The sequence below is a fragment of the Gymnodraco acuticeps genome, unplaced genomic scaffold (assembly GCF_902827175.1).
Source record: "Gymnodraco acuticeps unplaced genomic scaffold, fGymAcu1.1, whole genome shotgun sequence".
Classification (NCBI taxonomy): Eukaryota; Metazoa; Chordata; class Actinopteri; order Perciformes; family Bathydraconidae; genus Gymnodraco; species Gymnodraco acuticeps.
The window spans coordinates 454126-479653 of NW_022992297.1; the positions used below are offsets into that span (position 1 = coordinate 454126).

The 25528-nt window shown below is 43.0% G+C and overlaps 1 protein-coding gene across 1 annotated transcript; it reads left to right on the forward strand.

Moving 5' to 3' along the window:
• On the forward strand, positions 1–24859 carry LOC117540969 (zinc finger protein 135-like). The gene is made up of 7 exons (XM_034207962.1): positions 1–157; positions 18716–18918; positions 20351–20452; positions 21702–21791; positions 21954–22064; positions 22283–22406; positions 22515–24859. The coding sequence occupies exons 1-7, from the start codon at positions 139–141 to the stop codon at positions 24476–24478; spliced, it is 2613 nt and encodes an 870-aa protein (XP_034063853.1). The 5' UTR covers positions 1–138; the 3' UTR covers positions 24479–24859.
• The last annotated feature ends 669 nt before the right edge of the window (positions 24860–25528 follow it).

Genomic DNA, 25528 nt, shown 5'->3' on the forward strand with positions numbered 1-25528 from the left:
TCGGACGGACCGCAGTGCAACCGTTGACGCACAAAGATCGCCTGTAGCATCGGTCTCCTGAACACAACACACGTTAACACTTCGGTGGAGCGACAGACATTATTACGTTTGAGTGTAATGTGAGAGCAGTCACACAGGATGGACGGAGGTGTTTCTGGTGAGGACACACGCACTTACTCACACACACTCACTCATTTCTCATTTGTTTGGCTAGGCCGCAACGCAGCCCGCGCGCGGGAATGACATTGCTTACTTTGTCAGGAATGTACGGTTTTTGTACACAGCTTACTACATAATGCATTTAAATTGACTTTAGACTGGCGGTGGTCTACCTGTGCTCATCCTGCAGAGGAGAGCGGTAGCTAGGTTAATTCATACATGAATGTGAAGCGGCAGCTTTGGTGCTAATGTCGCTTTGCTAGCTGAGCTAACGCTAACGGAACTAGCTCAGACAACTCCCACTCAGATACTTTAGTGTGTGCTGAATCAAACAAACTGCATCAACCACTAAACAGATGTGTATGCATGTATTGTTGTATGTAGTTCCATTCAGTGTTATGTTAAGTCACGAAATAAAAAATACATAGCCGCTTCTAGGAGCCTGGCCTACCCTTTCGTTGAGTATTTTGTGAAGTTTCCGAAGGAGACCAGACTCCCTACTTGACTCAAATGACCTGATACCACACATCTGTACACAAGACTGGGGATGAAACATCTTATCTCATGTTATCATCTTAGTTGGCTCCAATAATAAACCAAGACCAGTGTCGTATAGTAACTAAGTAGATGCACTTAAGTACTCTACTTAAGTACAATTTGAGGGACTGTTACTTTACTTGAGTATTTCTATGTTTTGTTACTTTGCACTTCTACCCCACTGTAGGTTCATTGTTTAATTTTAATTCACTCCATTTATTGAATTATTTTAGTTACTTTGCAGATTTGGATGAATGATGTGAAATAGAATCAACTCTTAAATCAGACTTTAGATGATTTAAGAGACTTGCCATATCAGGATCATAATATTAAAACTTGAGTACAGAAGAAGGAGAGGAGATTTGATTCAAGTATTTAAGATAATGAAAGGATTTTATAGAGTGGACCCAGAAATATTATTCTCAATGCAATACAGAAAGCAAACGAGGGGGCATGAACTGAAAATCTTCAAACACAGAATCACAACGATGGAACGTATTTAGCCAGCGTGTCACACGGAACTGGAACAATCTCCCAGATACAGGAATTGCCTGAAAAACTGTAAACCGTTTTAAATCAAGCATTGACCTATTCTGGCAATCCGAGCGCTACATATTACCATGATTAACTAGATTAGAATACATAGCAGAGATCGGAATAACTGACAGGCTATGTCTATCTGTGTTCTGTATGGTATCAAGGTATTTAGTTCCACCTGGAGTAAATCCACCAGCTACCCTGCAGTATACAAAGTCATTCAAACTAGCTGCACCTTTACCAGCTTTGAGAACACTTTTATGATCAATCATTATAAAACATATCATATATATTATTCTGAAATAAACCAATCTGCACAATGACTACTTTTACTGCTTAAAGTATATTTTGATGCTAATACTTTTCTACTTTTACTTGAGTATTCATTTTGATTGCAGGACTTTTATGCTGCGTTCACACCGGACGCGATGCAATGTTTGGGGGCGGCGCGATTACATGTAAAGTCAATGCAGACGCGAATTCGCTCCGACGGCAAGCATGACGCGGTGGACGCGAATTCCACGGCTCGATTGAAGGGGGCCGCGACAGACGCTCAAGTTCAATTTGTTCAACTCCAGCGTCATATTCGCGTGACGCGATCTCGCGGTAGCCAATCAGCGGTGAGGATCTCAGCCTGACGTTCAACCAGAAAACATCAGCCATTAGCAGTTAGCACTCACAGCTCACAGCTCCTCATATCTGTTCAGAAACTGGACAAAAGTTAAACAAGTACAAACTAGGGATGCACCGAATATTCGGCCACCGAAAATTATCGACCGAAAATGGTTAAAAAGGCCCTTTCGGCCGAAAGGGTTTTAGCACCGAAAAAATATCACCGAATGTCAGAACAGGCTTACGTTGGTAACCTAACGTGTTGTTGTGATGACGTAATAAAGACGCGGCGACCATGCTCGCGGCTGGCTCACAGCCAACATGTCTGCCGCTTGGAGATCCTTCACAATATCAGAGAAAGAGGCGCGGATTGCGATTTGCAAAACGTGTTCAGCTGACATTTCTCGAGGGGGTGTAACTGCAAAGACTTTCAGCACTTCTGGATTACTCCACCACTTGAAATCTAAACACCCGGACAAATATGCGGAGTATGATGAAATCACCAGCGCACACCGCTTTCACCGCTTTCCTGACCTGGCCAAGGTGGCACGCAAGTATTTGAGTGCTCCATGCACAAGCACTGACAGCGAGAGACTGTTCAGCGCTGCCTCTCATGTGCTTGATGAGAAGAGGAACAGACTTATGGCTGATAAAGCAGAGAAGCTACTGTTCATTAAAAAGAACCTCCCACTTTTCCTTAATAAGTAGACAAGGCTGGCTTATCATACGCTTATCTAGTTCTACATGTCTACTCTATACCCACTTTCCTAAACAATTTTCATTGTGAGTTATAATTCACCATCTCAGGTTATCATTGGGGGGAAATGACAGCAGATTTGCAGATTCTTGAAATTGTAATTTAATTTGTAATTGATTGTGGATTTTGTATCCAGTTTTCACTTTATGTATCTTTATACAATGTTTACTACTTTGTTTATGAGGCCTTATTTACAGATTCTTGAAATTCAATTGTAATTTCATTTGTAAATAATATAGTTACATTCATGTGGATCTATCCAGTTTGCACATTTGTATGCATGCACTTATAGGTGCATTTGTTGTTGTTGAAGGCCTGGCTGTTACAGTCTTTATTTACACTATTTTGTTGTAGGCCTACTGGCCTAGATGTTTATGCAGTTTTAAAGCCCCTTGGCTTTGTTCTGAATGCACTTTGTTGTAGTTATCCTACAGAGAAAATAAATGTACTGTATGCATTCAAAAGTGCTGAATAAATGTTTTATGGACCCATAATAGTGATTATTATTTAAGTTAAGTTTTGCCATAATCATGTCTATTTCCATAATCAGGTAATTGAACAACATTGGTAAAAAATGTATACATTATATATATATATTTCTATTAATCATTTTCGGCATTCGGTTTTCGGCCAACTGTTTCCTATTTTCGGTATCGGTTTCGGCCAAGAATTTCCCATTCGGTGCACCCCTAGTACAAACCACAGACTGTCTGTGTCATGGCGAATACAGTCGCTGGTTTATTTATGTCTGTAGGCCGTTGTTGTGAGTATGGAAGTAGTATATACAACGTTAGCTTAGCCTGGTCGACCCGATCTTCATTCAGAAAACAAGCATTTTAAAAGGTTTTTCGCCTGCCCTCTTGTCTGTAGACTTGTCAAGCATTAAGTATGTTGTTACTTCGGCATCATTTAGAAACGTGTATTACAATTTAATCACGGTAAAATATGTTCATTTTGTTGTAGTTGTAGCGTCTTGTTGAAAACTCGAGCGCTTAGAGCGATGCAATAGGAGCGATTAGAGCGAAGCGAATATTCGCATCGTGTCCGGCGTAAACGCAGCATTACTTGTAACAAAATACTTTTACTTATGTTCTTCTTCCACCTCTGACTAAAATGCTGGACGCTTGATTCACAAATGTTAATGGGTACCGCTAGTGCTGCGTACCGGTACGCCGAACCGGTACTGGACTTGTAAAAAGTTTCGGTTCAAGTCCGGTTAAAACCGGAACGTCGGGAACCGGTACTCGCAAAAAAACTAGCACTTACGTTACGTATATTCTCCTTTTTGTTCTAAACCATCTAAAACCTTCCATAGATTGAGAAATTTGCGCTGAGAAAAGACGAAAAACATCGTCTCGGCTTCTGATATGGCAGCCATTACTGAACTCACGAAGTCTCGCAAAATATCGCAACTGCTCGCGAGATCTGTGTGACGTCAAGGGAAGCTAGCGATGTACACTCTGACTGTACAGTCACTACAGTGTATACTGTATAGTAGGTGTGTAACAGTGTAATGCGTATGGTCTACAGGGTTTCCCACACATAGACTATACTTGGGTGGGCCGCCCAGGTATATTAACGGCCGCCCAAGTATATTTCGCGACCCATTTTCTTTTTTTCTTTTTTTTGTATTTGTTTTTTTGTATTCGTCCGTGACCACGACGCCATCTGCGATCGATTAACTTGTGGACAATGATCCCTCGCTCCCTTGCTCTGATCTCGCCTCGTTAAGTGGCCTGCCTCACACAGGGTGACTGGCTGTCTACATCAGGGGTGCCCACACTTTTTGGGCTGGTGAGCTACTTTTGAAATGACCAGCTCACCGAGGTCTACCAACCAAAAATAAAATCCCAAATTGCAAGGGTTGCTGAATAACACGTTTTATTTATACATGGGATAATAGGGCTGCAACAAACGACTAATTTGATAATCGATTAATCTATCGATTAATGAAACGACTAATCAACTATTCAGACTATTACTGTATGGCTTGCACAATTTCTCAAACCCTCTTATTTAGCCATCAACTTTTAGATTTAGCTTGAGGTTGTTTTAGGCATGTGGAAACTAACAATGAAGACAATAAAGATGAATACTTGATTCAAAAATACATATATTATTAAATTAATAAATTGTGAACAAAACTAACATTGCTTTTTATTTAAATTAAATAAATAATATTTCGCATCAAAAGAAACAACAATGTTTTAACAAATCGTATTAAATAATGTGATGACAGAACTGTGAACAGAATAGCTGAAACTTTAACAAAATAAAGAGTAACTCAGTTTCCTCTAATCATTAACCCATGTTTGAATCATTGAGTTAACTCCGTGTGTTGCTGCTAGCATACATAACACCTGACGTGGAAACGTTACTCGTGGATGGGGCTGCAGAGCTACTAGAGAGACAGTCGAACCCGGTGCATTCCTCCGTTTGGATGTGGAGCACTTTTGCTAAATGTTTGACACATTGCTCGTGTTACCGCCCTCACATGCTGAACTCTCTTGGCAAGGAGCATTGTCCACCTCAAGACGGGTAACATTTAACCACACCTTGGAGCGCTTCTCTCCGCCATCTCCTCCGTGTGTTGCTGCTTGTAGCAGCCGCGTGTGTGTAAACTGCCCCGCCCCCTCGTGCACAGACGGGGGAGAGAGATCTCGTCTCGATTGGAAAGGTCGAAAATACACCGACATTTGTTTGTCTTTTTGCATATTAGAAACGAGTTGGCGACACTAAGACTGCGAGATAATATTTGTGTAGCAATAATGCATGACCTTTCTCAACTCGCTACTCGGAGGGAAGTCGCTGTCATATGCCTTGTGAACACTTCGATAATGCCTCTCCACGTTACCTTTCTTTGGCAGAGCGACGCTTGCTTTACAAATAAGGCAAATAACCTTTGAATGTGACATCACAAACAAATACTCTTCCTCCCATTCTGGGTGGAAGTGGTTTGTCTTTAGCTTCTTGCTCGGTCCCGCACTCATTTTGTTGTTTGTCTCTTGTTTGTCTCTCTAACTTAATTTGAGTTTTCCCGGCACTTGACTGATTTTGTATCGCTTTGCATTCTGGGTTAACAGACTGGAAAGCGATAGGTCGGTTTTTCTGTCAATCAAGTAAACTCCTGAATTAAGTGGCAGGGAGGCCAAGGGAGGAGGGATCAAAACCTGTTTTGTCTATTTTAACGGAACAGGATTTTTTTTTTTATGAATGACTCGCGATCTACCAGCATTGCCCCCGCGGTCGACCGGTCGCCCGCGGTCGACGTACTGGGCACCTCTGGTCTACATGATGTGGCCTGTCAACATAGCCACTGTCATAGAGATCATAAATCAAAGCCCTTGATTGGTCTCTGTGTGTCATTCAAGCTCGGGATAACCTCAGCTCAGGTGAGGTAAAGGACTCTCTGAGTGTTTAGATAGTTAACTTAATCTAAGTTCTCAGTGGGTCTCAAACGGTGTGGTCACCATTTATGTAAACACATATTTCCATTTGAGAGGGTAGTGATTGATCTAATGGATAGTGAGGTGGGCTGAAGATCGGAAGGCTGTGAGTTCAAATCCCGCCAGGAACACCACCACTAGTGTGCCCTTGAGTGCCATCTTTACGCAAAATGATTATACAAAATGAAAACTTTTTTTTTTTTTTGCGCACCCCTCAAAGAGCCGGCTCTTTTAAGTAGTGCTGTAGCGACGCGTCGACGCGTCGACTTCAAAATATCGTCGACGACATATTTCCGCGTCGACGCGTCGCCACCATAGACTGTATATATGGTCGCCACACACACGTGGGTCACCCAAAGCAACAAGCAGTTCGCAATCGCACTTCTAACACAATGGAGACTGAAACGGCTACCACCTCCTCCTCACAGGATTGCGCACGAAGCCCTCAAACGAAAACATCTCGCCCTAGGTCTTCAAAAGCATGGGAATATTTTAAAGTTAGTCCAAAACGCAAAGATATTTATATATTTATATCTCACTGAGACTGCTGCTGGACCGGAAGCAGCAGCTAGCTGTGGTGGCAACCATTAGCAGCTAGCATTTGCTCTTCGATTTTTACATAAAAATGGAATTATGGATTATAAATTCAATAATTTTTTTATACATAGACGTTAAAAACCTATGGATTAACCGATTCAGTCGCGTTTTTTCTCATTTTAATGCCATTGAACACGTATTTTGATCAGATTGACAGCTACGGTGGTGAGACGATCTCCCTAGAAGCTCTGTGAAGGTACGTGTTGTGATGACTGTATTTGCTTCCCCTGTCGCGAGTCCGGATCACTCAGTGATGATACTATGTACCTACATAATCTGTGGAGTCTCAGCTTTAATCGGATATATTGTATGTGCAGCTACGATAAGTAATAAGGGTACTTTTATCTTGAGTTCTGCCAATGTCCGTTAGCATTTTTCGCTCAGGGGTCATTTAGATAGCATTTTAGTTTGCTTCTTATGAGACTTGTGTTGTGTTTTGTGTTGATAAACATGGTTTGTATTGTGAGTTAGCTGAGATTATTTCCGTTAATCTGGTATAACACATTAATAGGTTCTTAAATATTAAGATCCCCTGAGACACAGTAGCGTGAAACATTTTTTTTTTACATTACGTTTTTTATGAATTGAACAACAGAAACATAATCGTTCGATTAGTCGACTAATCGATCAAATAATCGCCCGATTAATCGTTTTCAAAATAATCGTTTCCCCCCAGCACTACTTTTAAGTGAACGACGGGAGCCAGCTCTCGCCCGCGAACGAGCCGTTTTTTTGTTTTTTTTGCGGAGGGATCTAGATCGGCATGAAGGCACATTATGCAATGTGCACATCATCCCGCTTATTACACATGGCCACATTCTCAATAAAGTAACGACATGACTCCCAATATTAATTGAAATGCTTTTATGGATTTAGAAAATGATTTTATCGACTTAAAAAATAGTTTTATGTATTGATTTAAATTGTCAAGCATCCGCTAAGAAAAGTAGTCCGTTGTTACTGTTTGAACTAACGTAGCAACGGCAGGAACTGCTTCGATAGTGTTTTTGAGGAGCTTTTTGATTACAGATTTGAAAACATCGTTGCTTGCTTTAAAAGTAGCACACTTCATGATGTCAGACCTTGGGAAGTATCTAGATATCCCTGCCCTAATGCCAAAGTAACTGCCAACTGAATATGTGTCGCCGTTTGATGTCTATCTCTGGACCGCTGCGTAAAAAGGAGGGTTTCTGCCCCATTACTTCTCTTCTTACTTCTATAAGAATAAAACACGGAGGACGGAGATCTCTTTTCCTCCCCCTCTACAGACCGCCCAGCAGCTGATCTCAGAGCACGCTCGCCTCTCCTGCAGGGGGGCGTGGTCAGCTGCAGCTCACAGAATCAGCCCCCTGCAAAAACAGCGCTGGAAAAAGCAAATGGAGCGAAATGAGGCATGGCTAAAATGCAAGATATTTTTGGTATTTAAAAAAAAAATATATATATTTATATACTTTATATAGGTCGATACAGTAGCCCCTTTTTTAAAAAAATAGTTTGTATAGGTGTTGCTATCTGTTTTGTGTAGCGTGGTTCTACAAGCAAGTCAATGCATTCATTGGGTGGTATCAGAGATTTACACGGGTCTGTAAATGCAATGAAAACAATTGGCCACAGCAAATAATTTATATTAAACTTTATTTACTTTATTTACTCTTGAATACTTCAGTACAAAGGATGTATTGAATAATTTAAGTGATATATGTGTACACAGAGCTGCAGATCGGGTAGTCACAGGCAATGTGGCTGAGTTTTGTGCGCGTTCTGGAAAGTGAGAGAGTAAGCTACTACGGAGTCCCTTAAAGCAAAACAAATCTGCGGAGTCTAGAAATGTTTTTAAATCGCGATTTTTCGGTTTAGCCATTTCACAAACCGTAGGAAAGTAAAAATGCAAATTAATCGTTAAAACCGAAAAAATCGCTCAGCCCTACTTGACACAAGCCATGGGTTCAGGTGCGGACTTATAAGTCCGGACCTGAACCTCTGGACTTGAGTCCGGACCTGAACTTGAATGTGAGACCAGGGGCCTCATTTATAATGCCGTGCGTAGAATTCACGTGGGAAGGTTGCATACATAGTAGAAATCCAAAAAATAGGTACAGAAATTTACCGACATTTTCCGATTCACCAAACATTGCGTACTGGTGAGGAAAGTGCGTACGGCACTTCCTACGCCAGTTTCCCTTTTATAAATCGCAACCGACTCGAAATGCGGTGCAGCTTTTGCGGGCTTCACGTAACGCCCATACTTGCCTAGAAATAGTCAAAGAAACGCCCATTCATTCATTCATTCTGACTGGCTTTATGAAGAAGATCGCAGGAAATGACGACAGAACAGCTAAAAAAGACATCTCACACCGTGTCAGATTTTGGTTATTTTGGGGAGGTGGAGATAAATCATATTGTTTGGTGGATGCAGTTTGAACCAGAGTAGCAGCATGGAGGTCGGATCGTCACCAAAATAAATAAATAAGTGGTCCGAAAAAGGTTCATGACAAAAACAATACAAATAGCCTTCCTCAGGCAGTGTGTTTGTACCGGGGACAGGAGACCCCCCCCCTTGATGAGAGACTGTAAGAAATGATCGGCGAATCCCTCCGGAGTGGAGTGATGATGATGTGTTTGTATTTGGTGGTTTATGTCCCAGCTGTCGATCAGCTGTGCGCAGCATCTCCACTGCAGCAACTCTATATCCACCAGTTAAAGGAAATGCAACTAATGTGTTGTGTTATATTAGCTGTACAATTTACCATATGGTGTTCTTAGTTTCCATACCTTCTGTGTTTTATGAGTGACTTATCAAGTCTTGGTGAACGGCATAAAACATGATTAAACATGGTAGTAAACCATGCTCGTATCTACAACCTATAGAAATGCAAAACCGCATCATTTATGAGAAAACATTTCATAACATTAACACAACATATTCGAGGTGGTTTTAATAATAATAATAATAATAATAAATAATATTTTTATAGCGCCTTTCAGGAAACCCAAGGTCGCTTTACAAGTCGGGTAGGGGGGGGGGGGGGGGGGGAGTAGGGGAAAAAAGGCAGACAGGTTAAGGGGGTGGGGGGGGGGGGGGGTGAAGTAGCGGAAAAATAAACCTATTAAACTAACTATACAGTGGCGAAAGCCTTGGTAAAAAGGTGCGTTTTGAGGGCTTTTTTGAAAATGTCCAGGGTTGGGGCGCTGCGGATTTCGGGGGGGAGAGAGTTCCAGAGGGTGGGGGATGCCACACTGAAGGCTCTGTCACCAAAAGTCCGCAACCTGGTGCGGGGGGTGGAGAGGAGATCCTGTCCAGATGATCTTAGCTTCCGGGATGGAGTGTGGTAGCGGAGAAGGTCAGACAGGTATTGGGGGGCGAGGGCATGGAGGGATTTGTAAGTCAGAAGAAGGAGTTTATAGGTGATACGGTGCTTGACTGGGAGCCAGTGTAGGTTGATCAGGGTGGGGGTGATGTGCTGCCAGGGCTTGGTGTGAGTGAGCACCCTGGCAGCCGAGTTCTGCACATACTGGAGCCTGTCCAGGGCTTTACTGGGAACCCCGAACAGGACTCCGTTGCAGTAATCCAACCGGGAGGAGACGAATGCATGAATGAGGGTCTCGGCCACGGAATCAGAGAGTGATGGTCGTAGACGGGAGATGTTCCTGAGGTGATAGAAGGCAGACTTAGTGACGGATTTGATGTGTGACTGAAATGAGAGAGTGGAGTCAAGGATGACACCCAGGTTACGGACTTCGGGAGACGGGGAGATGGAACAGCCGTCAATGTGGAGGAGGAGATCCCCAACCTTCCGGAGCAGTGCTTTGGGGGCCACAACCATGAGCTCAGTCTTCTTACTGTTGAGTTTGAGTAGATTTGCTGTCATCCAGGTTTTTATGGCGTGGAGACAGTTGACCAAAGACTGTGGAGGGAGCTGGGCGGATGGTGAGGTGCTGAGATAGAGCTGAGTGTCGTCAGCGTAGCAGTGGAAATTGAGACCGAATTGACGTATGATCTGGCCATGGGGGAGCATGTAAATGGTGAAAAGTAGGGGACCAAGCACGGAGCCTTGGGGGACACCATGGTTGACTGGGGCCGAGGGGGAGGATGAGCCGCTGATGCTAACAAACTGAGACCTGGTTGATAGATAGGACTGAAACCATGACAGAGCTGTGCCAGTGATGCCAAGGTTGTTAGAGAGGCATTTCAGGAGGACTGTATGAGAAACAGTGTCAAAAGCAGCAGAGAGGTCGAGGAGGATGAGAATACTGATTTTGTCCGGAGTCAGCAGCGAGAAGGAGGTCATTAGTGATCTTGAGGAGGGCGGTCTCTGTGCTGTGATGTGCTCTGTAGGCTGACTGTAGGGGTTCGTAGAGCTCATGGTTGGACAGATGTTGATGAAGCTGGGCGGCGACTGCTCTTTCCAAGGTTTTGCTAAGGAAAGGAAGGTTGGAGATCGGTCGGTAGTTGTTCAGCTCCTCAGGGTCCAAACCAGGCTTCTTGAGGATGGGAGTGATGGAGGCGGTTTTGAAGCAGGAGGGAACTATACCAGATGACAGAGAGGAGTTGATGATGTCTGTTATGATGGGGCAGAGGGTGGGAAGGCAGGCCTTGACCAGCACCGTGGGCATGGGGTCAAGGGAGCAGGTGGAGGCCTTAGCATTGGTCACCAGCTTCGAGACCAGTGGAACATCCACTGGGGAGAAGGAGGAGAGAGAGCATTGGGGATTGAGGGGTTGAGCCGGGAGTGTGCATTTCTGTGTCAGGGGCCAGTGCAGAGAGGGGGAGGGGGCGGGCACCAGGAGTTGTTGATGAATGGAGATCACCTTAGCCTGAAAAAAGTTGAGGAATTTGGAGCGGAGGTCAGGAGCTTCAGCAGTGTGCGTGGCAGGGAGGTGGCGGAGCAGTCGGTTGATGGTGGAGAATAAGGATCTGGGGTGATTTTGTTGTGAGGTGATGAGGGAGGAGTAGTAGGCGGTCTTGGTCTTGGAGAGAGCCTCCTTGTAGGACCTTACATGGTCCACCAGGGCCATACGGTGGACGGTGAGGCCAGTTCGTCTGGAAAGCCGCTCCAACCGACGACCAGTTTGCTTCATTGTGCGAAGATCAGAGGTGAACCATGGTGCCGGGCGGAGAAAAGACACCGTCCGGCTTCTGAGGGGAGCCAGAGAGTCCAGGCTGAGAGAGAGGGCAGTGTTGTAGCGGGCCACCAACACGTCCGGCGAGGTGTCGGAGAGAGCCGGGGCCATGTGGGTTATGAGGAGGTCTGATAGGGCTGATGCACTCACTGATTTGGTGTCTCTGAAGGTGATTGTGCGCCTGGGGCGCTGCTTGGGCAGGGGGATGGGGATGGTGAAGATGATGGCATGGTGGTCTGATACTGCCAGGTCTAGGCGCTGCAGATGAGAGGGGGGGGGCACCAGTGGAGCAGACTAGATCCAGCGTGTGACCTTTGGAGTGGGTGGGGCCCTGGACATGCTGTGTTATGTTGAGGCAGTCCAGAAGTGACAGAAATTCTGTGGCAAAGCTACAGCTGGAGGAGTCGACGTGGATGTTAAAATCTCCCAGCAGATAGGTGGAAGGTGATTTAGAGCAGAGAGAGGACAGAAGCTCACTCAGCTCGGACATGAAGGTGGTGGAAGCTTTGGGGGGGCGGTAAATCAGGGCAACCTGGAGTAGAGGTGATCCGGAGAGCGAGAATGTAATACACTCAAATTATGTGATATTGGGAGAGGGAATCTCCCTGACCCGGATACCTGCTCGGTGGATAACAGCCAGCCCGCCGCCGCGGCCCGTGGAGCGAGGTTTATGGAGGTAAATATAGCCTGGGGGAGTAGCTTGGTTGAGAGCGAAGAAATCCTGCTGGTTCTGCCATGTCTCCGTTAAACATAAGAAATCAAGTTTCTTATCAATGATGATGTCATGGATGAGTAATGCTTTATTATTGAGGGAGCGGGTATTGAGCAGCATGAAGGTGGCTGCAGAGGAGACAGGAGGAGTGCTACTGTCAGAGCAGGCCAGGGGCTTCAGACAGCTGGTGCGCACGTGACGTGTGTTTAGATGACGTCGACAGGCAACACGGAAGTACAGAGCCGATTGTACCACAGGAATACTAGAATTTGTGTGAATAAATTTGTAGCGGGATGATCTGTGTATGTAGCGGGGGCGCTGCAAGAGTCCTGATGATCTGATGGCATCCAGGCAGACTGGTGCAGCAGAGCTGAAAAAACTCCGAAGTTGGAGAGCGGAGTATTGAAGCACCATATCCACAGCAGCTAACCGGCTAGCTACCGAGCCTCAGGCAACAGCACTCCGCGGTGCAATGATTGGAGCTAACTCACGGACAGTTCGGCCCTCGAGGCAACAGTCAATCCGGTTTAGGGATAATCCAGGTGGCGAGAGAGGTGGAAGTCCGAGCCAAAAACCCAGGGGAAAACGGGATTCGGCGGCTGTCGATGCTAACAGCTGACAGGTAGCTAGCCCCAGACAGCTGATCCACAGAAATGGTGAGTAGCCGGATGAAAAACTGAACAACGCGATCATCACACAGTTATGACAGAACAGTAGGCTATATATGATCCAGCAGTCAAATCGAACACTTTTTTTCAAGGCAAGAGAAGTTAAAACGCAGACGGAGAAGCGGCGAACAAGCAACGCCAGCGTCCTCTCACGTCCGAGTATGGATATGAAAAATAACATATCCGTATTTATTTATTTCTCCAAGTTATGTTTTTGTGTCCACTGAGGAGTCTCAAACAGGCGTTTGTTTAATCATTTTAAGATTGGCTTTAATCAATGTTTGAAAATGAATTCTTCATATATGATAACTGAGAGGTAACATTTTATTGATGGTATTATTTCCACATATTTCTCTCCATTCTTCCTTCTGCCAACGGTGTCGCAGTTTCTCGTCTCTCCCGTTGTTGTGCTTAGTGCGTACGCATGGGTTAGAGTTTGCATGGAGGACCGCACGTTTTCCCGTCAAGTTAGTATTTTATCAATCGCAAACATTGCGTAGAAACTGGCGTACGCCATTTTTTTAGCATATATCCCTTTATAAATGAGGCCCCAGGTACGCAGCACTAGCTACCGCAATATATATTGCAAATCTCTTACTGGATTCTGCTTCATGCTTAATAATCCTTTTGCCGTTTGAGTTGTGGATTTATTTCATGTCTCCCGTGGTGCGTCTTGTGTTTCCTTCCAACTTAATAACTGCATTAATGGGAAAGTAATGACATTATTTTCCCATTTCCCGACTTACTTTATTTCCATGTCGATAGTTTGGTCTATTGCAGGGGTGCCCAACCTTTTTTGAACCGAGAGCTACTTTTAAAGTTGCCAGTCTGCCGAGATCTACCAGTCCAAATAGAGAGCCATTACTGACAGCCTCCTACCAGGTAAATACACACTTCTACTTGTATAAAATTGACCTTTGTACGATTAACACTTCATACAATACTGCAGATCCTTTATCTTACCTCTTTCTAATCTACACACATACAAGTATTTAACTGAAGTTACACAACAGTGTTGTTGATACAGAGTTGGAGTTTATTCACACGTCACATACTACAGTGGGTAATGTTTTCAAGAAACATTGAACAGTGCTGCCGCATATGACACATGGAAAAAGAAAAGACTCTGAACCCTTTCTTTGCCATTATACACAAATAGTGTTGCTACAAAAGTATACATTAGGCTTACTAATAAGACAACTCAGATCTGAAGCTACACAGGAATCTGCTGCCAAAGTGCAATAAAAAGACAAAATTAATAGAATCAAACCCTTCTTTTTTTTTGCATTTTAGTAGAGTATCAAAAGAAATGCCTTTTTTAAAATAGGATGCAAGCAACACTAGTTTCTTAACCTTAATTGATAATAGACTATAATCAATTTAAACAGAACGGATCTTAATGTTTGCATTCTTATACCATTTTGTACAATAATTATAATGAATAAGTTTAAACAAACTAAAACTTACAGCTGATTAATAACGGTATCTAACTTGAGTTTGTATTATATTTATATCGAAAACCTGTTGAAATGCTACTGTTATTTTTACTGTCCCCAAAAAGCGCGTCGGCAGCCTCCAGGAATGCTTCTTTCACAACTTCGCCGTCTTTGAAAGACTTCATGTGTTTCGCAAGAACGTGACTGACACGATAAGATGCTCTGGTAGCAGCCTTGCTCTTGTTGTTGGGCCTGGTGAAAATGGACTGCTGTGCATTTAGCTGTCCTTTCAGGCCCCTCCCCTTTTGGGAGCGTAGGGCAGAATTAGGAGGGAATTCCGTCTCGTAGCGTTTGTGCACTGTTTTGAAATGCCGCTCCTAAATTACCCTTCTTCGATAAAGCCACGCTCGCATTGCAGATGAGACAGATGGACTTTGAATTGGAATAGATACAAAAATAATCATCCTCCCACTCGGAGTGAAAATGATATATTTGGGGCTTTTTTGCTTCTGCCATAATTGCGGTCTTGTGTGTGTGCGGACTGTCACTCCTTGACACGGACAACGTCAGCAAACTAGTGCCCACAAGCCACGCCCCGACACATGGGGTCACGCCGGCCAATCACAAAGCTTTGATGCGTTCAAGTGCATTATTCTGGCACAGGAAGATTATGTTATAGGACATTAACGATAAAACTGAATATTGTTGTTCTATTTTTAGACACATCTCGCGATCGACTGGGAATCTCCCCGCGATGGACCCGATCGCGATCCACTGGTTGGGCACCCCTGGTCTATTGTCTAGGTTGAAGATATCCATTACCCAGGGCTCGACATTAAGGACTGCCCGATGGCCCGGTGCCGTCTAGTATTTAGCTCGGGCAATGAAGCCTCACCTGCTGGTGATTGGGCAATCTATTATGCCAGTATCATGCAGCTCGCGGATCCAGTAATGAGTGACCCGACAGTATAACTAGTTTAGGTAGTTTGAGAGGTAATTAAAATAGCTACGTGTGATATACTAACCTGAAGTGTGTGTTTTGTCCGCTCACCGCTGCATGTGATCATGCAGAGCTGCATGTCGACTCGTCAGCAGCAGCTGATCTCTCTCTCCCGTCAGATTAGACTTCACTCGCGTTTATGTCCATATCGATCAGATCCAGCTAGTTCTAGCTAATGATAGGACTACCTGCTTATTAAAAGACACCTACACAATAAGCGTCGCTATGCAACCGGGTGAGGCCACAAAGTATAGCGCAGCATTATGCATTTGTTTACATGCCCACCGGAACCCCGAGGCATTACCAACAGATCAACGCACAATCAACCCATACAGGACATCTCTTTCTCCACATTAAGTGTTAGACATTAGAATTGACTATTCTTGTCTGTCACATAAGTGGCGCAACTGAAGCGGTATTGCGCTAAAGGGAAATTATTTTGACCGAAGAGATTTAGGCTGCATTCACACCTAATAGTCCGCTTCTCTGGTGCGCACCAGACCACAGTTTGTTACATTGTTTCATTTTTCAGAAGGTTCGGTTTGCGTTCACACGGGCAAAACTCAAACAGACTATAAACTTTAAACACAAGTTATGTGCACGGAAATGCTGTTCAACCATAGGTCAGACATTAAGGGGGTAAAAACGCAAATCCCGGCAATTTTTACCGGAGCCTCCGCCATGGAGCATCGGCACTTTCGGCAGGTTATTCTCATGCTGCTGTTAATCTGGAGATCAACAGAATAGCGGCCCGCGCATATGATTATATAATAAGTAGGGCTGTCAAACGATTAACATTTTTAATCAGATTAATCACAGTTTAAAAATTAATTAATCATGATTAATCACCATTCGAACTATCTCCAAAATATGCCATTTCTTTATGTATATTGTTGTGGGAATGGAAAGATAAATGAAAGAAGGCGGATATATCCATTTAACATACAGTATCTATGTTTATTATAAAAAAAATCTGCGTGTCAAAATGAAAGACGTGGGGTCTTAATTCATTACGTGTTGATTTCTATCAACGGGGGAGTACTTCAGGAAAGTCGACAGGGGGGGGGGGGGGCGCTAGTGGAGTACTTCGTGACCACAGAGTGTGAACGTTGTGATCAGCTGTTTTAGCACAGTTCTCAAGTGAAGGGGGGGAGTCTCCCTCCGCAGCCGGTTGGCGTAGTTTTGGCACAATTCCGTTGTACAGACCGACGTTAACAGCAGCCCTGTCTGTGCACACGGAGACCGACTCTGTCGTCCGGTGATCTAACCGCCTTCTGGAAAAGCTTCACAAGTACGTCGGTACGCAAATGCGCTTTGTGACACAAGTGACGGTACGCATTTCAAATTACGCACATAACCTGCGTACCAGTTATGTGCACCCCTGTACTACAGCAAAAGTATTCTCCGTCGGGACTTCCTGCAACAACACCACGCCGTTATCTTGATTCTGATTGGCCAGAAGACATTATCAAAGATGTTCTATTGAGAAGACGATCACTACGTGACAAAAGTTTTCAAAACCATTTCTGGTCTTCGGTATTTCCAGACAAGTGGCTCCTGAAATCAATCTTACTAACAGCTGTCTGTGCAATTTACTCCGCGAGTTGGCAGACTTTATTTTGCTTACTTTAACATCATTTTTCATGGTGGGGCTAAGCCATTTATTGGTATGGGTGTAGCCTACCCCAGCCATACCCTGGCGCTGCCACTGGTAGGATGTATGGGGCGGGCCATTCTGCACATGCGTTAAATATTTTTAACGCAATTAATTAAAAAAATTAATTCCCGCCGTTAACGCGATAATTTTGACAGCATTAATAATCAGACAACGTCCGTTAAAAAACATTATAACACATATAATGAGACATTCTGCAGTAAGGAGGGGCGTTTCACCGACAACGTGTGTTCTTACTTTTATGTAGTTGATGGTTCATTTTTACTTTACACGACACATAATGTTCAACACATAATTCCACTTCACTCTTTAACTAAACAACCGTGGATGTCTTGAAAGACTCTTTCGCTAAAGATTGTGAAGGTATCCGCGTTCTTGTGACACGTAAATACTACGCTTCCTATGTTTTGGTGCGGACTGCGTTCACACCAGCAATGAACCGCTCCAGAGTTCACGAGCAAGCGTTCCGAGACCACCTATTTTAGCGGACCAGAGTCCGGTTGTTTAGTTCACTTAAGAGGTCTCGGACTGTGTTCACACCGACCCGAATGAACCGCACCAAGCGGCTAAGCGCACCAGGGTTCGATTCAACCGGACTATAAAAGGCTGGTGTGAATGCACCCTTAGGTTTGCCGGCTAACGGGAACTCTGACGTCGCCATGTTGTGTGCTTCGCGGATGCGCTCAGCTCCTCTCGACTGCTGCTCGGGTCTGCTCGGTCAGCTTCCGGATGAGGAGGCATTCGTTCGACCAACTTACAGTAGATAACATTACAAACATTTTTAACAGGGGCCATAATAGTGTAAATAATGTTTGTTTTGGCAGTTATAACTGAATGTAATGTTTTCTACTTTTTTACATCTGGGAAGGCATCTGCCTTCATCAGATGGAAAGTGTCTTGACCAACACCTTAAGTATTTCTTATAGCTATGCAGGGCATGCAAGAGAGCAAACACAAACAAGAACAAACAAACAAGTGAAATGAAGAATACAATTGAAATTGTACAATATAATATTGTGGTGGTTCATCTTATAATTCAGTCTAGAGAATGCACCAGACGGCATCTAAGACCTGCAAACATCTAAATGTTCTAGGGGGAGGCCCCCCAAACCCTTCATGCGTCATTTAGTCCGCGAGCATTTTTCAGGGCAATCTCTACTGGGCTCAAGGCCATCTGTAAATTAGCTTAGATGGCCCACAGGGCCATCTCCCAAAATCCTTAATGTCATGCACTGCATTACCACAAAAATGGAGACGAATAGAACTTCGTTTGTGGTGCTGTTGGCATTGAATAATTGCATTAAAAGCATATTCAGTAACATCTCTGTCCAGAAATGGCATGGTGTGCCATATTATCTTCTATAAGACAGTTTTTTCTCAACCTACTAAATGAGTCTTGATCTAATGTGAGAGTGGCATCTTCTAAACATTTTCTTAATTGTATGTCACTGTGTGCAGGTCCCTCTCTTCCTCTCTCCACTCTGCGCCTCCTGATCCCCCCCATCCGGCTTGTCTCTGCGGCCATCTGGCTGACGGTGGAGCAGAAAATTGTGTCGGATTATGGGCTGCTGGAGGAGTTTGTTTTCATGGTTACGGAGATAGTCCCTCAACTTCTCAGCACGAGGCAGCGCGCAGAGCTCATTTTGGGTCTCAGAGCACGGGTGAGGATGAGTTATTGTTTTGAAAATGAACCTAATAGTATGATTTTTGTGGGAATACATAGTAGGGCTGCTCGATTATGGCAAAAATCATAATCTCGATTATTTGGGTCAATAATTGATATCACGATTATTAAAAACGATTATCCATTTACTTTGAAAACATACATTTATTGAAAAGAAAAATGTGAACAGTATGTTTTTAACAGTTGATTACCCTGAATTTTAAGTATAATTCAACTGAAAAACCCATACAGAAAATAATTTAAATAAAATAAATAATCGTTTTATTTTGATTATGTTGTTTTCATAATCGTTGCAAGCCAACATCGTAATTGCGATTAAAATACAATGAATTGAGCAGCCCTAATACATAGATAAGGTTAATTGAAAATAAATACATCAGTCTGCGTGGCATTTACATTTTCTTTAATATTCTTCAGTTGGACACTTAATGTGCTTATTAGACTCATTCTTCATAGTGACATGGAATGTGTCTTGATGCCGAAAGTGTAGAGGGAAACAAAACTTTATTTGAACAGGCCAAATGTTGGATATGTGTCCTTGGATCAGGCTTTGATACCTGTATGTCTGCATCCTGCAGACAGGACAGTCTTTGTTGGATGTTGCTATTTCAATGTGCTGGATTACATGGACGTAACCAAGGAGTTTGTTAATTGATCAAACTTTTAAATTTGTTGACAAAATAAAATCTTCTTCTTTCTTTTGAACTTTTCTGTTAATATTACAACTTTAAAAAAACATTTCATCACCCTTTTAATATTAGCTGTATTTTGTATTTTGTCTCCATGTTGGGACTGTACCCAACATCACTCCTTCACTGCATGGACCACTAGTAGTCTTGCCTGTGTGATTGTGACAGTTTAGCTGAACTCGTCAACAGATAGACTTGGCTTTACTTTGACTGAAGACACAGCACCAGAACTTTATATAACTAAATGGGGCACAGTATTTCCCCTAGGTTTACTGCTTTGGTGGTGGGGGGGCATTGGGATATATTTATTTTTAAATCCTCTGGAGCAGAGAGAGGAGCTGTGGACTATTGTTATTGATTAATGCATCAGTGTTTCTTAGGGTCAAAAATACTAAACTCACAACTTAAAATGAAAGTGTTTTTAGTTTATTTAATAAAAGAGCATATGTGAGAAGTGAAAGTAGATATAGATTAGTTGCAATTTGGTGCTATGTATATTTAAAAAAATATATATATATTTTTAAACACCTTGAATTTCAGGGGGGTGTGGGGCTCCGTTGGCGGGGCGCAGCGCCCCACCTAGACAATGGTAGGGGAAACACTGGTGCATGTCAAATGTTTCATTCCGTGTGACAGGTTAAGTAAACAGAGAAAGCAGATCTTGACTGCCATCTTTTCTTCTAGTCATTTTTCATTATTGTCGCTTACCTCTGATTTTAGCTGATTCTGGAGCTGTGCCGCTCTGAGGAGACTGCGGACCCCCAGATCATTCAGCCTCATCTTGACCGGATGCAGAGCCTCAGAACGCTGTGGAATGTGGAGGTGAGCTAAACCTTTGGCCAACATCAACTATCCAAATATGTTTTGTGTGTTGAGGTTTAACTTTCCTTTATATCATTTGAATTGAGGATAATGATCTGTAGCAATGAGGTGCTTGTCTTGAGTGTGGTGTAGTGTTAATTTCGTCAGCTATTTTTTTAATTTAGTTTTAGTCTTTTAGTGTTAAATTTCCTTTTTAGTTTTAGTCATATTTAGTCACCATCATCCTGTTTTTATTTAGTCAAGATTTAGTCGACTAAAAGTCTGAGCATTTTAGTCTTATTTTAGTCAAAGAAAACAAATTATTTTAGTCTACTTTTTGTCAATGAAAACTGTTGAGTCTTTTGTAGTCATCAGATTATATAGAACATTTCAGTCAAACTAGTCTAGCCAAAACCAATCATTTGTCATTTTAGCAAATATAAATAAATAAGATTACATCTTGTCCTTATTTGATGAAAACCACAGGTTGAATGATTAAGAAGCTTTGCAGAGAGTATCTGCTCAGGTTTGTGGTGTTGTTACCAGCTGTGTTATGGCCACATTGCTTCCCTTCTGATAAAACAATGCATTTGCTTTTTTTCTCCGCCTCATTGTAGCAAAAAAGGGCCCAAATATCACATCGTTTCTTTCTCCCAAGCAGTGGTGGCGTTGGACTTTTTCGGTGTCAATCATTTTGACAGACAGGATCGTAACATTTCCGTCATAATCCATTATTATCCGTCGAGTGCACAATTGATCAATCACTCGCGCTGACGGGGGGGTATTCTGTTAACGCGAGTGCGACCACTGCTCCCAAGCCCTGTTGTTGCCATTTTATGTTATGTTGAGTAAGGTTAGTTAGACCATGAGTTAGACCCGAGTCTTCCTGACAGTTCATATTTTGCCGCTGCCCGGTGTAATTCAAATGTACCGCCGCGCGCAGCACAGACACACAGCTGCTGCCCAGCGCAGCACCGGAAATGGAACTGCTGGGAGAAAAACTATCAGATGTAACGTTATCTTTGATAATATTTCGTCAACGAAAGTAAAGAGAGATTTTGGCATAGTTTTTATTTAGTAAACTACATTTTCGTCTCGTCACTTTTCGTCAACGATATTGCATGATGATTTCGTTACAGTTATTGTTTACTGCCATCTCGTTTTCGTCATGGAAAAAAAGGTCGTTGACGAACATATTTCGTCATAGTTTTAGTCAACGAAATTAACACCAGTGTGGTGTTCTATCATTAATTACCAATCTTTCTTGCAGACTGATAATGCAGACATATCTGACTCGCATTTCATGGGCCTTGTCCAAAACCTGGTGAGAAATCCAGAGGATAGGAGAAATTTCTTCCAGGTAAGTACCTAGGATTTTTTTGTAAATCTATTTTTAGAATGTTTTAAAACTTAAATCAGTTATAGAATATGCAAACTCCTTTGAGAAATAGCTGTGTACCAAGCTTACTTAATGTGGACCAGTTCTTCTCATTGTGGTGACAAGTATGTCTTTCTGTTCCAGGATGTTTTCCCGGGAGACTTTGGCCCAACATACGACAAAGCAATCCAGACCCTGATGTGGCTCTTTCTGTCCCGACTTGAAAAGCTCCTTCCCACCCAAACTCTCCAACAGGTCTCCATCAATGTCAATTTAAAAACTATGCTGTGTGTGGTAAACTCTGTGCTTTATATTCCTACCCTCAAGACATTATGCTTCACAGAGGACTTTGTTAGTTTTTGTGCTTTGTAACTACCAAAATGTTGGTTTTTGTTTTACTTACTTACTCATAACGGGGCGTTGTAAATAACTTAAACTTTGCCTTACATTCTTTTTCATGTTGGCTTTGTCAGATTGCCTCTCTGCTCAGCGATGCCTCTTCTGTTCTGAATGAATGCATGGATACTTTTGCTCAACCTCAGGAGCTCAAAAGCTTGCTGGACACTCAGAAAGACCTTGGACAGTTGGAGGACATTGGTGAGCTTCTCACAATTTCAATTAGCCTATTCACAGAATATTATTGATACTCAATCCGAGTCTGGTTTATTTGGCATTTTAATGATTAATGATATCTCTTCTTTTCAGAGTCTTGCATAGTTGACAGTGGCATCTTGTCAGCCCTGTGTCTGCCTCCTGTGGAACGAGTTGTGATTGTCAACGAGCAAACGGATACAGATGTTGAGAGCGGACTCATGTATACAGTGAGCCAAGAGATGGAGGTTGAATCTGAGAGCATGGAGGGAACTGTGAACTCTGAGTGTGTGCAAACACAGTGGTTTGGTCTCAGCAGTGAGGTGAAGGCAGAAATGGACTCTGTGGTGGTTACAGATCGTTTGGATGGCACGGAGGCCAGTGAGAGTGAAATGGCAGAAGAACCGTCTGGAACACTCATGATAGGGGAGGACGGCCAGGTGACAGTGCTCAACAGCGTGGAGAAAAAGCCAAATAAACGTGGGAGGAAAAAGAAATGTCCTGAAGATAAAGACTTTCAGGTGCAAACCAAAATGCGGGGCAAACTTGATCCGGAATTTGACGTTTTGTTGGAGAGACCGGTGCGAAAGAACCGTGGACTCAAGATGAAAAGGTACCTGTCCCAGTGGAGGAAATCCGGAAAGACACAGGGCAGCAATGCGGCTAACAGCAGCCCTAAAAGGTTTGCAACCAAAAGCAATGACCTGGATGAGAGGACGTGCAAAGTGTGCGGCAAGGTGGTGACTCGTGCCAAGTTCTTAGAGCGTCACATGAATCGACACTCAGATGAGCTGCCTTTTTCTTGTCCTGTGTGTAAAAGGTTTTATAAGAGCTTGCGTTACTTGCAGCAGCATAAATGTCCAAATCAGACAAAAGCAAAGGAACAAGAGACTGCAGCAGACGAGGGTGAACAATCATCCAGTGGGCTTCCTGGTGAGGCAGCCAACCAAGAGCTGTCGTCAGACAACACAGGACAAGCGGAACAGAAAAGCCCAGACGTAAACAAAAGCGTGCTGGAAGGTCCGTTCTACTGTCCTCACTGCAGTGTGGAGTTTAAGTGCAAACAAACATTTCGGTTCCATTTAAGAAACATTTGCTACAATGAGCAGCAGGTGGATCCTGAGCAGCCTGAGGATGTTAAGCATTGTTTCAGGTGTGATGAATGTGACAAGGCCTTCAAGTACAAGTCCACATTGGATTCCCACAAACAAACTCACAACCCGCTCTACTGCGAGGTGTGCATGAAACTGGTACGGGACCCTGAGGCATTGGCAATGCACAAAGAATCCCACACTCCATTTCAGTGTAACCATTGTGAGGAGAATTTCCCTGTGTTCAAGGCCCTGCATAAGCACTATATCGACGTCCATAATCCCATCGAGCCTTTTACCTGCACCCACTGTCAGACAACATTTGCTAGTCTAAAGCGTTTCATCAGACACGAGTGGAAACACACTGGTTACCAACCATTTCAGTGTCCTCATTGCACCAAAAGATTCAGATCGTACTCTGACCTTGTGGAGCACCAGAAAAAGCACACTAAAGCATATCCATTCCTCTGCTGGGAATGTGGCAAGAAATTCAGGCACGGTGTGACATTGACGAGGCACGTGGAGCGTGTGCATCACTCTGGAGAACCTGTGACGGAGAAACCAATGCCAATCTTCACCTGCGCTCAGTGCGGGAAGACCTTCACATCCAGAAGATGCCTCCTGAAGCATGACAACTTCCATCACAAAGGGTTGCGTTTCCCATGTGAGCACTGTGGAAAGGGATTCTTTGGCAAGGACGCCTTGGTGAGGCATACTTTGATTCACACAGGGGAAAGGCCTTTCAAGTGCGACGACTGTGACAAGTCTTTCAGATCTGCTGCAGAATTAAAGATACACAGGAGATACCATACTGGGGAACGGCCATTTAAGTGCAACGTGTGTGAAAAAGGTTTTGTCCAATCCTGTTTTCTTACCTTACACATGCGAACCCATACTGGAGAAAGACCATATGTATGTGCAGTATGTAACAAGGGCTTTTCAAGCTTGCATGGCTTAAAACGTCACAGGAGACTTGTTCATGCGTAGGCCATAAGACATAGGGATGTTCTGTTTAATGTTTCCCCATTTAAGGAGATCAGCATCAGATGTAGACCAGAACTTGAGGAACTGTTAAGGATTTAACCTTGCTTATGGGCATTTGGTGTGGAAGGGGAATTGGGACTGGGTTTTCCAGTTGAAGGACTTTTTGCTTAAAATATCAGCCGCATCCTTGTCTCTGGCTGTCACAGCTTGGATTGTTGGAAGCTGTGTAATTGTATAGTGCATTATAAAAATGTAGCTTTGTATTTTTTACACAAAACTTTGCTGTAGTTCTACATAAGATTTGTATGTATAAAGGCTATAAACCGTGATTCCCTTGAGGGATTTATTTCTTTTTCTTAAATAAATTGAATATTTGATTGTAAAGTGTCATTTAATTTAGATTCGATTTGTTTGCACATAAATCTGTCAACGACGTCATCCATCAAATGTCACAGTGGGTTAATCCCTCTGATAAGTGAATTCATATGATCCTATACATTAACTCCAAAATGTATAAAATACCCAAAAGCGTAGATGTATATAAAATCTACATTTATTAATTGAATGTCTTATTAATGTGATAAATTATGAAGATCAAGTATAACATAACACAATGAATGAATGAAATGATGTCTTCATATAGTCAGTTGTGTTCATTCATCAGTTAGAGGCTCTAAACCACCATATGACTCTTAATATATATATTATATAGAGGAGGAAATAAATATTTGCCCACTTAAAAAGAAATGAACAGACTATAATTTTAATGGTAGGTTTATTTTAACAGTGAAAGTAAGAATATCAAAAAGAAAATCCAGAAATTGACATATAAGTTAATATAGTTAACATTTTTCACCAACAAAACTCACCATTTGGCATTTTCAGCAAAAAACATTAAACAAACGCAAAGAAGAATACAAATAAAAACATAGTAACAACATGGTTAAAATAAACAAGCAGTGGCGTTTTAATATGTACAAAACTGGTGCAGCACGAACAACTTGGATGTTTATATATAAGCTTCTGGTGCGCCGTGAATGAAGAACACGAGCA

Bases quoted from the DNA above. Each gene is read 5' to 3' on its own strand.
- LOC117540969 (XM_034207962.1), top strand. The intron at 18,919-20,350 runs GTGAGGATGAGT...CTCTGATTTTAG, and splicing joins TTTTGGGTCTCAGAGCACGG to CTGATTCTGGAGCTGTGCCG. The intron at 22,065-22,282 runs GTCTCCATCAAT...TGGCTTTGTCAG, and splicing joins CCACCCAAACTCTCCAACAG to ATTGCCTCTCTGCTCAGCGA.